The following is a 15195-nucleotide window of genomic DNA, read 5'->3' on the forward strand; positions in this document are numbered from 1 at the left end:
GCCAACTTATTTGCATAATCTTAGCGCGGGACAATGGGAGGCCTCGGGCGCTGGAGTTATTTGCATATTCCCTGGAGAGGCCGCACTCGGGAGCGCAGTGATTAGCATATGTGGGGCGGGGGGCGCGCCTGAGCAAAGCGCTTGCGCACAGGGACTGCGGACTAGCGCGAAGTGGGCAGCCTTGGTTTAGTCGGGATCAGTTTGTGGCCGGAGACCGGGCGCAAGGGCCGGGACCCTTACCAATTTTCGCAACCTCCCACGCCCAACCAGGACATATATTTAGTGCTCTCTTATGTGTCAGGCCCCGTGTTAACAAGGCAGTATAGTTTCCGCAGTGAACAAGACATACACGGCTTCTAGACTCCTAGACTCATGGCGCCCCAAATCAAAGGAAGGAGATCCACACGGAATCAGAGCTACAACCCGGCGCGGTTAGACTTGAGATGAGTGGAGCGTGGGAAACTGTGGGGACCAGAGGAAGAGCCTGCCCTAGCCTGGAAAGGCTTCCAGGAGGTGATGATCTTTAAGCCAAGGATGAATAGAAGCCAACTGAAATGGGAGTCTTTCTGGCAGAGGGAACAGTAAGGGCAAAGGGCCTAGAGGCAAGTACCATGATTTAATTGAGGAAGCGAAAGCAGATAGTATTCCTAGAACCCAGAATTGGGGAAGGGGTCCTATCTGGGTGATGTTAAGAGCTCAGACTTTATGCTGAGGGTATAGGAAGCATCATATCTCATATCTCATATCGTGCTCATCATATCTTGGCACAGATGTCAACCTGAGAGGTTTTCTCCGTTCTAAGATAACACATCCAAATTTGCTTTAGAGAAGTGAGTGGAGTTGTGGATAAAGCAGGATTGGCCATGAGTTGATGATTACTGAAGCTGGGGTGAAGGATGCATGAAACTTCTTTGTCCTATTCTACTTCTGTGTGTTTGAAGTTTTCTATAATAAGTTAAAATAAAAAAGTACACCACATGCTCTTGCTCTGCATTTTATCTTAATAGCAACCTGAAATTAAGTTCTTTTTTCCTTCCTTGCTGATAGTCTGTTTTCCTCATGAAAGCTTCATGAAGGTAAACATAACGTCACCCTTTTTCACTTTAGGACTCCAGTATTTAGAACAGGATCATGTTTCTTCAGGTTAGTGCTGTCAGGAGCACCTAACATTTGCCTGTTCTATACAACATGGCATCTCTAGACCTTTGAGCAGCACTTGGCATAAAGTAAGAGGTCAATATGTTTTAAATCTAAAATTAGAATCACTCATTTAAAATTTAGATGAATGAATGAGGGGCCTGGAATGCCAAGCTAAGGAGCTCTTGACTTGATGTGCAGGTGACAGGGAGGTAGAGGTTTTGAGAAGGGCAGGGACAGGACAAGATATGAATAATTGAAAACTCCCCTGGAGGCTGATGTCCGGGGGTGGTGGGGGTAAGCCAGGGGAAGCATCCAGGCCCTGGGGAGGGTGAGGTAGCTCAGTAGCTACTGAACAGATAAGACTCTGTGACTGTTTGGCTGAAGAAGTGTCCACAAAACAACCCCAGGTTTCTTGGGAGGGTCCAAGTGCCATTGGTGAGGTAAGCACCCTCTCCTGGCCTCTGCTGTCCACCAGCAACCATCACACTCCTCTTCCTTCTCTCTCCCTTAGTTCAGTTCCCCTCCCAACATAGTGCAAGTCTAGGCAGAGGGACAGACACACAGTCACCCCAAACATGTGTTCTCTCCTCGGTTTAATGGTGGTTAGTGGGATTGCCAAACCCCTCCCTGTTCCCCTCCCGCCCCGTACAAAATGTGTTTGTTTGTTTGTTTTTTAACAAGAAAAGGGGGCAAAAGCCAGGAATGGGGGAAGGGGCACAATCTGATATTTTCATAGATTTTTGATTTTTTTTAATATATTATATATAAAACCATAGAGACCAGCGCACCCCCCTAAACTCCTTTTCCCCTCCCTGGTGGGGCCTGGAGGAGAGATGAGAAAGGCCCCCCCAGGAGTGGGTGGACAGAGAGACAAAGATGTGAGGGAAGGGGAGGGAGCCCAGGAATCTGGAGAAGGAGGATTGGAAAAAGGGGTTGGAGCTGTCTCCCTCACCACCCCCATCAAAGTTATGACACAGACACAGAATCCCTGTTTCCACACCCTCCCCCGCCCCCCCACCCCCTACTACCCCCACCGTGCAAACAGAGCTTTGCAAAAGGTGCCCAGAGCTCTGTGGACTCTACAATGGCTGGCATGGGGTCTGGGACCCCAAAGACATCTGTGTTCCTTCCTGCCCACCCCACCTTCCCAGAATCTGATTCCCTCCCCACAAGACCTGGTTCTGCAGTCTAGGGGCCTGGCTTTCCCCGGTTATCTTCCCCCACCCAATCCCTACCGTCCTCCCTGGACTTGGGGGATCTGGGCCTTTGGCCCCTGCCCCCTGGGGGACCCAGACCTCTGGGACCTTGCTTCTGACCCTTGCAGAGACCCAGGCATCTGACACCCCCATCCCTGCCCAAACGTCTGAGGTGTTAGTGGTGGGGGGAGATGCCCACCATCCCAGACTCTGGTAAATGTCTTTGCAGCTGGCAGTGGGGTGGACCCCAGCCCAGGCCGGGGGTGGGGGTGGGGTCAGATGAAGAATTCTTCTTTCCTCTTGTGTCCATCGCTGCCATTGAGGAAGGCTTCTCTTGCTTCTCCCTGCTCATCCAAGCCACTGGCCTCGTGGGTCAGATAGGAGCCTGAGGGGGTGGCAGACCCCCCAGGGCCGAGGAGACATATTTGTAGACCCAGGAGTTGGACAGAAATGTACGGGAAGAGGGAGACAGACAAGACAGATATCAGACGAAGGAAGAGGGGGAAACGGAACACACAAGGAGAGGGAATCAAGTCCAGGGAATAACAAACCGGGCAGAGAGAGAGGTAAAGCAGAATTAGGAAGACTCCAAAAGTTCATGGAAAGATCAACCCTTATCGTTCTCTTGATGATACCCCCTTGCTCTGCTCCCAACGAATCCAGTAATTAGGAAGATAAATCGTTTGACTCAAACCCACGGCCTTAATTCATCTTCAACGTTTCACCCTTTTTAGTCCTGGGCTAAAGACCTGCCTACCGGCTTTGGGAATCTTGGTCTCAGGTGCCCCCGGGTTTCGAATCCGGGCTCTAAGCCCCGCCCCTTTCCGAATCCCACAACCAACCACACCCGCGGCTGAATTCAGACACCGCCCCGACTCACCCTTCTGCCGTACCGAGCACCAGACCATGCCCACCAGCACACATATGATCAGAAACACCAGTAGCGCCAGGATGCCGCCCACAATGGCGTAGGGCACCGACGTCTGAGCCTCTACCACCGCACCGGGGTCTGCCAGAGCGACAGGACGCAGAACCGGGTCATCAGAGGACCTGCCAATCTGTTAAACCATTCTGCCCACCACATCTAAATCGCGCCCCTTAACATGCCACGCCCCTCAAATTACTGCCAAGTGGTGGACCCTTCCCATGGCATTCTTTTCCTGATGCTCCTTTTCTTTGAATAATGCGGCTTGGTACACGACCCCAGAGTCATTCTGCTAATACCCGCTCTGCCTCCTTCCTTCACCCCACCTCCCAGAGAACAAACAGTACATCCCTTTTCTTTTGACTGTTTCTTCCTCGACGGAACCTCAGGTCAAGTTCCGTCCCATCTTGTCTAAAACACAACAGGTATTTAAAATGCTGAGCTAAGGCCCAACCACTTCCAAAATTCCTGCTCCACCGTCATAAGAACTAAACACGTAACGCTTATTTTATGCTAGGGGCCGTTCCAACAGCTTTATATATTTAGCTCATATATCTTTACAACCCTATGAGATAAGTGCTATCGTTTATTTCCACTTTACAGTTGAGAAAACTAAGGCGTAAAGTTACGTGCAATAGGCTGCTGCAGAACCGGCGAATCAGAACTGATCAAATGGCCTGATCAGTCTGGCCCCAGAACTATAAGGACTCGGTGGGCTGTTGACCTCCTGGAAACACTTTGCACGGGCCCCGCCCCACCCAGGACAAAGCAGAGATCCGGGAGGCCCGGCCCCTGCCGTGAGCGCGGCCCGCAAGCCCGCCGCAGCCTGCCCTCACCGTAGACCACTAGCACGTAGAGCGCCCTCGCGTGGCCGTGCTTGTTCGACGCCTCACAGGTGTAAGTGCCATTATCTGCTGATACTAGGCCTGGCAGCGTAAGCGTCTCACCCACCGCCTCGGCCCGCTCTGGCAAAGACTCATTCCCGCGGTTCCAACGGATCTGATTTGGCCTGAATGGGGGTAAAGTATAGTGAGAGTCAGGGACGCAGGTGTCAGCACCCAATTCTGACCTCAGGAATCTAGATATGCAGCATCTTCAAATAAGAGTGTCCCTGCCAGCCCTTTCCTTTGGAGATTCTTCGGCCCCAGAGCTTACCTGGGGTTCCCCGTCACAGCACACGTCAGAACCAGAGTGTCTCCCTCCCTCACCACAGCTTGGGAGGCATGGATCCGGGCCGTGGGTGAGTCTGTGGGCAGAGATGAGGTGGAAGAGTGGCCGTCAGGGTCATCATGCATGTCTAGGAACCTTCCCGGGGGCGAGCGGCTGGCGTTGGCAGCCCCCCAACCCCGCCGGCTTCCTGCCCGCCGAGCACTTACACTGCACGTCCAGCACGTACTGAGTCTGCTTGCTGTGTCCGGAGGGCAGTGCCTGGTTCTGTGCTTCGCAAATGACGATACCGCCGTCGTCCTTACGGTCCACACGAAACCGCACTGTGCTCGCCACGCTCCAGACCTTGCCATTTTCCTGGCTGCTGCTCACACCTGCCACGCCCAGGCGGGGTACCATCAGGCCTGGATTCTGGCTCCTTTGTCAGTCCCAAACGGGCTATTTGCCAAGCTCGCCCCTAACCCACAGGCCTCGCCTCTTAGGTCCTCCAAACCACTCCCCGCCCCGAACCCAGTCCACGACCCCCATGTGCCTCTTCCCAAAGCTCCTCCCTTTTTAATTCCTACGTCCTCTCATCTATAAATGAATTCAATAGCTGCATATTGAGTGGCTGGTGTCTGCCAGAACTTGTGCGCACTTCTCCGCACTTCTCCAAGCCGCGCCCGCATACAAACCAGCATTTCCTAAGCCCCGCCTCCTGGAACCCCGCCTCCCCTCAAGTCCCGCCCCCTCGAGGCCCCGCCCCACCCTACTTCCGGTAATACCTTTCAGCTCCTTGCGGTCCCGGTACCAGCGCAGGGCAGCGACTGGGCGGGACCGCGGAACCAGGCAGCTGAGCTCCACCTCGCCGCCCTCTACCGCCTGCTCCCGGACCTCCACCACGGGATTCTCTGGGGCCACTGGCGCAGGGAGAAGCGGGGAAGAGAGAGGTGAGGGGAGGCACCGATCAAAGTGACCAGTCTGTGAGATCCTAGGGATCAAAGGGAACAAGGGTCCCCGGTGGCAAGGGTCAAACACAGAGGCCAGAGGTCAGGAAGTTATTTGCTGGGGCTAGATGTCCAGGAGGTTAAATACAGCCAGACTCAGGTCTCAGGATAAGGGATAAGCAGAGGAGAAAGGAGGGGAGGGGATGGGTCCCAGGAGGGGGAGGCAGTTACCCAGGACGGTGAGCGTGGCAATCTGGTGGTGGGTATCCTCTGTGTAGAGCTGGCAGAAGTAGCCCCCCTCGTCTTCCAGGCGGGCATCTGAGAGCCGGATCCGCACCCGGCGTGGGGAGAACTCCTCAAGCTGGAAACGCTCGTCCTTCAGGGCTAGAGACAGTGAATCAGAAGGAATGAACTTGGGGAATCCCAGCCTCAGGATTCCCACCCTTCCTCCGGGAGCTTAGAATCCAGCCTTCTGCCTCTTTTCTCCAACCATACTTATGTGTCTAAGGTGCCAACCTAGTTGCTCCTTTGGGGACGCAGAATGATTCAGGCATTCCCGCTCACAGGACCAGGAGTCCAGACCCCCAGCTCCATGCTACTTGAGGCCCCAGGAATCTAGGCCCCCAGCCCTCTCTTCCCACAAGACTCAGGATTGTGGACCCCAGCACTCACCGCGGGTGCCATTGAAGAAGAGGGTCTGCCGGGCTGGGTTCTGAATGACAACTATGGAGCCATCGTACTGGTGCAGACGGCAGGTTATCTCAGCCACGCCACCCTCAGCCACTGTCACATTCTCTGTCTGTACTTCCTGTCCTGCCCCTGGACCAGTAGACAGAGAGACAGGTTAGGAGACTCTTCGAGGGCTGCAAGTCGATTTTTTTCCCTCTCTTCCTCTCCCACTCAGACCTCCAACCCCTCTCATTCAGTTCATCACACCCAACCTTTCCCGCAGGCTGGGGTCCAGGAGATGGACTCTAATGGGGCAACGCAGGGCACACTGGGAACTCGGAGCAAAGAGAGACCAAGACGGCCTAGGGAGATGGATGATCAGAGAAGGTTCTGGAAGAAAGCTTCATTGGATTCAGATCTTGAGTAAATAGGAATTCACCAGGTATGGGAAACTGCTCTGTGTTCACCAAACCCCATCTTTCACACCTGGGCACATATTGTAGCTTGTCTGCATGGATAGCCTCAGGAGTCTTCCCATCCCTGTACATGACCTTGGTAAGGTGATTTTGCTGCCCCCTCTATTAAGAAGCCACTCTGCCCTTTGACTCTGGGAAGGACTTGTGACTTCTTTGATGAATAGAATTTGCTAGAAGCGATATTGGATGAGTTCTGGAGCCTAGGCCTCAAGGAACCTTGCTTCCCTGAGACTTGTCAGGTGAAGACGCACAGACTAGTTTCCTTGAGGACGAAGGACCACATGGAGAGAGAAGCCCAGCCAGCCTCCAGCACCAATCGCCAGCCATATGAGTGAGGCCATCCTGGACCATCCAGCCCCAGTGAGACCACTAGGTGAATGCAGCCACATGAGTGACCCCGGTTGGGACCAAGAGAAGAACTGTCCAAGTGATCCAGTCCAAACTGCTGACCCCCAGAGTCATGAGCAAATAACATGATTGTTTAAAGCCACTGAGTCTGGGTGGTCTGTTAACACCACTAATTTGGGTACAACAGTACCAGTTAGTACTACACCCAATTAGGCTACTTTTCCCAGGACCCTTGTACTTAAGTGAGGTCAAGTGATCGAATTCTGGTCAATGGGATGTAGGTGGAAGAGAGAAACACTTCTTCCAGCCTGGCTCATCACACTCACATCCTTCTTGCTGGCTGAATGAAGAGGACTACAGGGAGCCTAGAGTAGAACCGGATCACAAGCTGGAAGGAGTCCAGGGGCCTGACTCACTGCCCCCTGTGACTTGCCTGTCCAGGACTGTAATGTGAGCCAGAACTACACTTTTCTTTAAGCCTTTGAGATTTCATGGCTGTTTGTTACAGCAGTTAACCTACCCTGATTAATCCATCAGAAGAACAAGATAGGCGATCAGTAAGGGGGTGTTTCCAGCAGAGGAAATAGCCTAGAATAAAGCTCGAAGCTGAGATTAATCATCATCGGCATCACCAGCATCATCGTCACTGTCATCTTCAAAATATCCATCACCACAATAGCTGTTCATTAGGCACTTGTTTGTGCCAGGCTCTGTGCTCAGGACATTACCTATATAATTTCCATGTAATCATCACAATATCCAAATAAGGTAGACGCTATTATCAATCCTCAATTTTTTTAACAATTCCCATTTCATAGGTGAGAAAATTTGTCCAGAGAGAGAAAACGACTTGCCCAAGGTCACAGCCTGAGAGTCGTAGAGCGAGGATCTGCATCCGAATCTCTCTGATTCTGTATCCTGTGTCTACATTCACTCGTGGCTATCTGGGTGCAAAGCGTTCAGCATTGGTGAGGGGTTGTGGGATGTGCTAATTGAGGGCCTCAAATGCCAAGCTAGGAGATTAGCTTTTATTCTGAAAGCCAGTGGAGGTTTTGAAGCACAAAAAAAGCCATGATCAATCAGATCTGGTTATTTACCTTTAAATATTGGATAACTATTACTCGATGTCTCTTACAGTCTGTCTCATTCATTCATTCGAGTATTTCTTGAACAGTGGGTAGGTTTTCTGGGGCTGGGTGCCCAGAGATGAGTCAGATGAGATCCCTGTCCTGGAAGGCCTTCATGATTTATGGGCAAAATCACTGTAATATCCCATCCAAAGTGTTACGTTTTCTGTAAGAAGGATGGGTAACTGGGGCTGAGGGGTGGAAAAGATTAATTCTGGGGGATGGAAGCAGAGACAGCTCGCTTCCTACCCCAATGTCCATGCTTCCCTTTCTCCTTAGCAAAAACAAAAAACAAAAAAAAAAAACCCTGATTGTATTTTATGCTTGCCCTATGTCTAGCAGAATAAGTTGCCCTATTTCCCAGACTTTCTTACAGCTAAGTGAGGCCATGTGTTAAAGTTTTGTCTAATTGGATATAAGAAAAAATGTCATGTGGTAATTTGGGGAGGGTTTCCTAAAAAGGGAGAACAAGTCTCTGGTCCACCAAGTCACTTTTGTGCTGCCTGGAACTGGGATGTGATGCCTGGAGTTCTGGCAGCCGTGTTGGACCACAAGGACAAGGGCAGTAGGGATGGCAGACCCAAGAACTGGAAGCTGCCTGGGTCTCTGCTAATGATGCGGAGCTGTCATAAAAGCCCTGGATGCATACTTCTGGACTTCTCTCATGTTTGAGTATAACTCTGTTTTTAAACCACGATTAGGGGTTTATCTAGCACCTCCCAGAATGTCAATCTTTGCCCCAAACATTTTCCTTTCCATGTTTTCTCAATCTCAGTAAATGTCACAACCATCCGTCCAGTTGGTCAGGCCAAAAACCTAGAAGTTATCCAAGTTCTCACAGTTTCCCTCACTTCTAACTTCCATTCCATTGGCCAGATGGATTTTCCCAAATGGTAAATCAGCCAGATGGATTTTCCAGAAAGGGAAATCAGATCAAATCACCTCTCTGCTGAAAGCCCTCCAAAGGCTGCCCATGACACTTAGAATAAAATCTATACTCTTCCCCTGGGCCTTCCAGGTGCTACGCGGCCTGACCCCTCTCTGGCTGCAGGCACCCTCACTTCACTCCAGCCTCGCTGGCCTTGACGTCTCTTGAACACGCTGAGCTCGTTCCCACTTCAGGAACTTTGCACTTGCTCTTCCCTCTGCCTGGAATATCTTTCCCCCTCGATCATCCCAGGACTGCCTCCGGTCTCTGCTCATACCAACCGACATCTTCTAGGAGCGACTTTCTCTCACTCCCCGGCCCTTTGCCTCCAAAACACTTTCCATTTCATCACCATTGTTTTATTTCCTCTATGGAAATTTCATTGAAATTCTGTTATTAATTTGCTCACTTCTTTATTGTCTGTCCCCCATCACTAGAATATATACCCCATGAAGCAGGAATATAAGCTGCTGGGCTTACTGCTATACCCCGGTGCCTATAAATGTGCCTGGCACTTTATAAACGTCTGGGAGATTGACGAATGAATGGCATGTGTCAGGCCGGATCTCATTTCAGCCTCACAATGACTTCGTGCCATCGCTATTCTTATCTTAGACACCTGGGTGGATCCCAGCTAAACCACTTGCCATCTGTGTGACCTTGGGCAAGTAGCCTAAACTTTTCTGAGCCCCAGATGCCCTGCCTGTAGAATGGGGACGATGCCTCATAGGAGTTCAAGACTCCAGCCCCCTCTTCCCTCAGACCAGGAGCTCAGGGAGCCCTCTCTGCAAAGCTGCCATTATTATAACCTCCAGGAGCTTGTCCATGCACATGAAAACTGAACTAACTGCTCATTCAGGCACTTTAAAAAAACATCGTGAAGGCTATCCACGGATCCTGGACCTCAGGGCTAGCCCAGTGCTAGCCCCCCATTTTACAGATGTGGAGAATGAGGCTCAGGGGTCCCAAGAAAGTCAGTGGTAGGAACTCGACATCTCCAAAGAGCCATCAGGACCTCTGAATCTGCCCCCACCAAATTTATCTCCTGCCCTCTGCTTGAGGGTGCATATGGGGTGAGGGTGGGGGGCTTTTGTCTTATTTCCTCCCCCTCCTGAGGAGTCAGTAACCAACAGTGTCTGTGCCTGGAATATTAATGTCCCAGGAGCTTTTGTTTCGGGGTTGGGGGGTGGTGAGGCTGGACTTTCTGGTCAGAGAGGGGTTGAGCTTTTGGGACCAGGGCACTGGCCCTTTAAACTGTGTTGACAGCCTGGAATCGTCACGGGGATGGTGCCTGGAAAAAGGGACAGGAGAAGGTTTGGGAAAGAGTAGCTGAGCAGGTGATATGTAGAGACCCAGAATCCAGCCCCGACTGCCTCCTCTCCCAGAATCCAGGCGTCCAGGCTCCTAGCGCCCTCCTTCATCAGGACCCAGGCATCTGGGTTCTTAGCATCCTCTTCCCTCAGACCCAAAAGTCCCCAGCCCCCAGGCTCTCCCCCCTCAAACCCAGGACTCTGGGCCTTCAGCCCCCTCCTCTTTCAGGACCCAGGAGCCAGGGGTCCAGAGTACACAGCTGGTGGATGTTTCCACGGAGACTAAGCGGGGTGGGGGAGCACTTCCTGGGTCCTGAGTCAGCGAATACCCAAGGGAGTCTCAAGGTCATGGTTCCGAGAAGGTCACAGCCACCCCCTCTGGGGCTCGTGGCATCATGCCTCCGGCCCCCACTTTCTCCCCTAGAGAGGTGGTACATCCCTGCGTTCTGACTGAACCCCCCCTCAATGGCCAGCCCCCATCAATAGTCAGAACATCTGCACGAAGCATCAGACCTTCCCCAGCTCCAGCCTTGAAGGCGCCTGTATTCTGGGACCTAGGCATTCAGGGTCCTAGCCCTCCTCTCCTCAGAACAGAGTAGACCCCCAGCCCTTCACCTCTCAGGACTCAGAGTCTGTATCCCATGTATGAGACCTAGGAATATGTAAGGATCATCAGCTGCCTCCTCCCTCAGACCCGAGTCCCAGGCCCCCCAGCCCCTCTTTTTCCCCCCCAGACCAGGAGTCAGGCCCCCAGCCCACTCCTCCCTCAGACAGGCGTGGGCCCCCCAGTCCATCTCCCCAGACCCAAGAGTCCGGGCTCCCAGCCCCTTGCTCTCCTGGAAATTTTTGACTCCAGGTCCACAATCCTCAACCCCAAAACCACAGTCCTGCCTTCCCCTAGCCCTCTGCCCCTCTCCTATCTGGGACCGAGCATCAGGTGGGGGCATAGGGGTGAGTCAGCAGCCTCACACACAAAGTCTCTCCTGTGGCCCCCACGTTCCTGGGATATTCGGAACTCCATGGATTCCGGGCCTCGGGCCCAGCCAGGGGGTGGGGGAGTCCTCTGGAGGTTCCCCTGGGTGTGGGGTCAGGGGAGGAATTCCTGCTCCGGGAAGGGTGCGAGCCTGCACTGAGCGCTCACTGTCCCGGCCTCCACCCCCAGTGCCCTCCATTCACCCCCTCCCAGAAGAGCCCAGGCTCTGTTGCTGCCCTCTCGCCCCACCAGCTGCCTGCAGAGGAGACTTGGTGCCTGGTTCCCAGAGGACCTAGGAGCCTGGGGTCTGCACGGGCAGGAACCAGTGGGTGCTTGGGTCTTGGTGCCACAGGCCATTGGGCGCTGGCGAGTCTGACTGTCTCCAAGTCCCCCCCGCCCCACCCAGAGAGAGAAAGCTGCCTTTGTGTTTCCTAAGACGGGGACAGGCCAGGCTCGCACGACATTAACCCACCCAGGCCCCAGCCCTGCTGGGTCTAAGGTCTTGGAATCCACTGCAGAATCTGACCCCAGCCCTGGGGACTCAGGCCTCCGGCTCATGGGTGGGTGGGGGTCAGAGAGAGAAACCTCCCAAGACCTGCACCCTGGGGTTACGTACATTGCGGGGAAGGCCCCCTGTTCTCAGAGTGGCTGGTCATAACTTTAGCAGGAAAAAGTGAGTCACTTGGGAGCAAAACATTATTTGAGATCAACAAGCTTCCCCTCCACAAAGCCCCCAACTCTAACAGCCTCTCTCTCTTTTCTTTGTATCTGAATATCCGTTTCCCCAGCCCCTTTCCATTCCATCCGATTCCTGGCCTGTGCGTTTCTGTGTCTGCCTACAAGCAGCCCATCCCTCTCCTTCTCACTTCCTCCCGCCTGCCCACCCTGGACCCACTTCTTTCTTTTGGCATAAATCGTATCATCTTCTGCTATTCGTGGCGGATGACTGAGCCAGGAAAGACAGAATGTTTTTGAAAGGACATAAGTGGACGCCATCTCCCATCTCCACTCCTGCTGGCTGGGCAAGGTGAGAGAGAAAGGAGGGTGACTGAGAGGGAAATGTGAGGACCATAGACAACCCCTGAAATTTGGCGGCCAGGGCCTTTCAGAAATGCCCAATGAAAAGGAATGCAGGCAGCACCCTCGGAGATCCGGCTCCCTTGCCCCACGCTTCGCAGAAAGGGAGAGTGAGGCTCAGAGAGGGACGGGCTGACACAAAATCACACCAGAGAGCCCTGGTTCCTTGGCTCCCAGTCCAGAATGCGTCCCATGATACCAGCTCTCTCCCGACCTGTAAAGCCCCATACTTGCTCCATTTCATTTAGAAAAAGTTTACAGACGGAATTAGGATGCCAGGAAGCAGTGACTCGAAACAAGGGACAAACCTGTCAAGCTACCTCCCAGAAGTGCTGGAGGAAAGATTCTTGCACTGGGTAGGTGGTCATCTTAGGCTATCTTCTGATTCTGACACTGCAATGTCCCACAATTCTAAGCTGTCAAGATTCTAGATGGCAGAGGTGTCAAGATTCAGGACATCCAAGAGGCCAAGATTTCAGAATTTTAAAGTTGTCACAGGCTAGAGTACTAACGGCATCGAGGTTCTAAAATTTTAAAGGTGTCAAGATTCTTAAGACGTTGGGCTTCTAGAATCCTAAAGATGTCAACGTTCCAAAATATCCTCACGTTCTCTGTTTACGGGGATCGTTGGCTCTAGAATTCTATGAGGCTGCTTTTCAGGGCCTACAAGATGAAGAAAGGAACATAAAATTGGACAGAAACGTAGCTGAGGTACCAAGGCGCTCTTCTGGAAAGTGGCTTGTCTGTCGCAAAGAAAGGCAGTAATGAAGCGTGCTCTGGAGCAACGGCAGAAGACTACGGAATAAAGCAAGGTGGAGGGTAAAAGGTCAGCTCTGCCGCTCACCTTGTCCCAAGGAGACGGGGGCTCTGTCTCAGACCCTGAGGTGCAGAAGGATCGACAGCACCCTACTTGCCAGAAACCTTTTCAGGGGTTCACGCTAGAGTTCCTATTCTTTCAGATCACTGAGTTCAACACTCTCACTTTACAGAGAGTGAAACTAAGCCCCAGAGAGAGGACGACTTGCAATCAGCTGCTGTGGCAAATGGCAAGAGCCAGGATTTACACCCAGGCCCCCATCCCTGTGCCATCTGCTTACACTCCTCTTGGAATCTACAGGACGTACAACCCTCCCACTTCTGCCTGGCACCCCAATCCTCCGTTCTTCTCGAGAGTGGCTTTATCCACCAGGAAGGGGGTGACCTGTGGCAGGTTTGAGGCACACACAGTGTAAGAGTGCGAGTGTGTGGGTGACATTTCCTGACCTTGTCCCCAATCTCAGGGTCACCCAATCGTAGAGGTCTCCAGCTTCTGACAGTGCGTGATGATGGTATATGGATGGCTCCCTGGCTGTTCTGTAGGGGGGGCTGGTAAGTCATGGCCTGAGTGTGTGAATGGGTGGGGAGGGACAGCGTTTGGGAGGCATCTGCTGAATCCACGTGTGTGCCCACATGCGAGGTTTGCCAAACAGTACCCCCCACCACACACACACACACACACACACATTCTCCTCTGGGGCCCTTTAGAATGCCCTGGCTGACTCAATTCCTGTCCAGGGACACACAGGGATAGAGAGGTAAAGGAATGTAGGAGGGAGATGGGGATCCCAGGATGGAGACGGTAAGGGCAGAGAGGGAAGGTACGGAGATCGGGGACAGGAGACAGTGGGACCGAAAGAGGTGATCGGGGGCAAATGAGAGAGATGGGTGACAGAGGGGAGTAGAGAAACAGGGGTGACAGAAGGATGGGGACAGAGAAACAAGGGAATGGGACGGATGGGGGAAAGAGAAAGAGACAGAGGAAAGAGAAAGAGAAACGAGGGTGACAACAAGATAGGGCAGAGAGAGAGGGCAGAAATACAGAGGGACAGAGAAAGGAGAATAGAGAGAGGATGATGGGGGACAGTAACCCACTGCAAAGGTACGGAGACCAGGGGACAGAGGTGGGGGGGACACAAAGACAGGACAGAGAGGTGGGGACAGGAGGCAAGGAGAAAGAGGGACAGACAGAGGGGAGGGCAGGACTTCTCGAGATTGAGGGACAGAGGACACGGATAGGGGGACAAGGAGAGAGACTGAGGGACTCAGAGACAGGCAGACAGAGGGATGCAGAAAGCGGACAGAAGGACAGTGGGACGGGCCGGGAGAAGGCGGGCTAGAGGGGTGGGGGGGGGTCTCGGGCCCTTTGTCCCCGCCGGGATCGGGGCCTGTGCGGGGTGGGGGAGCTGCGGCACGGCGGCCGGGGCCCGCGCCCCCTCCCCCGCTCGCGGCTCCCGGCTCCCGGCCCGCGCTGCTCTTTGTCCCGGGGAGGGGGCTCGGCCCGGCCCCGCGCGCATTGTTCGGCCTCTGCGGCCCCGCGGCGGCCGGGCTGTCACCGCGGCGCGCCCCCAGCCCTGGCCCCAACGGCCGCCCCGGCCCCCGACCCTACCTGGCCCCGCCGCGGCCGCCCACAGCAGCAGCAGCGGCCACTGGAAGCGCCGGGCCCGGCCCATGGTGCCGCCGCCGCCGCCGCCGCCACCGCCGCCGCTCGCTCCCGGCCGGGCACCTGCACCGCCCGCGCCGCCCGCCCCGCCCCCCGCGCCCCGCCCCCTGCCCGCCCGGGGGCGGGGCTCCAGGGCCGGGGCGGGGCCGGGGCGGGGCGGGAGCGGGCACCGCGGGGCCGGGACGCGCCGCAGGACACCGAGGGGGAGCGGCCCGGGCGGGGAGCGGCCGGGGGTGTGCGGCGCCCAGAGGTGGGGAGCCGCGGGCGGGCGGGGCGCGCAGGGGTGTGTGCGAGCGGGACGCGGCCGGGGCAAACGCGAGGTGCCTGGTGAGGGCAGAGGTTGTGAGAGTGTGTAGGTGACGCGCGAGGGCGAGGACATCGTGTGAAAGTGTTCGAGTGTGAGAGTGAGTGCGCGTGTTAACGGCGAGGGTATGGGGGTGTCGCTGGGAGGTCG

The 15195-nt window shown here is 54.3% G+C and overlaps 1 protein-coding gene and 2 long non-coding RNA genes across 3 annotated transcripts; 2 read left to right on the plus strand and 1 right to left on the minus strand.

Moving 5' to 3' along the window:
* The first annotated feature begins 41 nt into the window (after positions 1-41).
* LOC120605232 (uncharacterized) lies at positions 42-978 on the plus strand. The gene is made up of 2 exons (XR_005653560.1): positions 42-513; positions 771-978. It is a non-coding gene; the product is annotated as an uncharacterized LOC120605232 (long non-coding RNA).
* Positions 979-1716: 738 nt separating this feature from the next.
* Positions 1717-14814, minus strand: CADM4 (cell adhesion molecule 4). The gene is made up of 9 exons (XM_039866062.1): positions 14688-14814; positions 6027-6173; positions 5586-5738; positions 5193-5327; positions 4638-4802; positions 4417-4507; positions 4098-4270; positions 3217-3345; positions 1717-2721 (listed from the first exon to the last, which is right to left on the minus strand). Exons 1-9 carry the CDS (start codon positions 14749-14751, stop codon positions 2612-2614), a joined length of 1167 nt encoding a protein of 388 aa, XP_039721996.1. The 5' UTR covers positions 14752-14814; the 3' UTR covers positions 1717-2611.
* Positions 5219-8259, plus strand: LOC120605230 (uncharacterized). Its single transcript, XR_005653557.1, has 2 exons — positions 5219-5357; positions 6307-8259. It is a non-coding gene; the product is annotated as an uncharacterized LOC120605230 (long non-coding RNA).
* Positions 14815-15195: the final 381 nt, after the last annotated feature.

This window comes from Pteropus medius, unplaced genomic scaffold (genome assembly GCF_902729225.1).
Source record: "Pteropus medius unplaced genomic scaffold, Ma_sr-lr_union100, whole genome shotgun sequence".
NCBI classification, from domain to species: domain Eukaryota; kingdom Metazoa; phylum Chordata; class Mammalia; order Chiroptera; family Pteropodidae; genus Pteropus; species Pteropus medius.

What these genes read in the sequence shown, in the direction of transcription:
- CADM4 (XM_039866062.1), bottom strand. Translation starts at nt 14,751, where the DNA reads ATGGGCCGGGCCCGGCGCTTCCAGTGGCCGCTGCTGCTGCTGTGGGCG. An exon ending in GCTGTGACGGGGAACCCCAG is followed by an intron (nt 4,271 to 4,416) that starts GTAAGCTCTGGG and finishes ACCCCCATTCAG; the next exon opens with GCCAAATCAGATCCGTTGGA. An exon ending in GTGCTCGGTACGGCAGAAGG is followed by an intron (nt 2,722 to 3,216) that starts GTGAGTCGGGGC and finishes CCACCCCCTCAG; the next exon opens with GCTCCTATCTGACCCACGAG.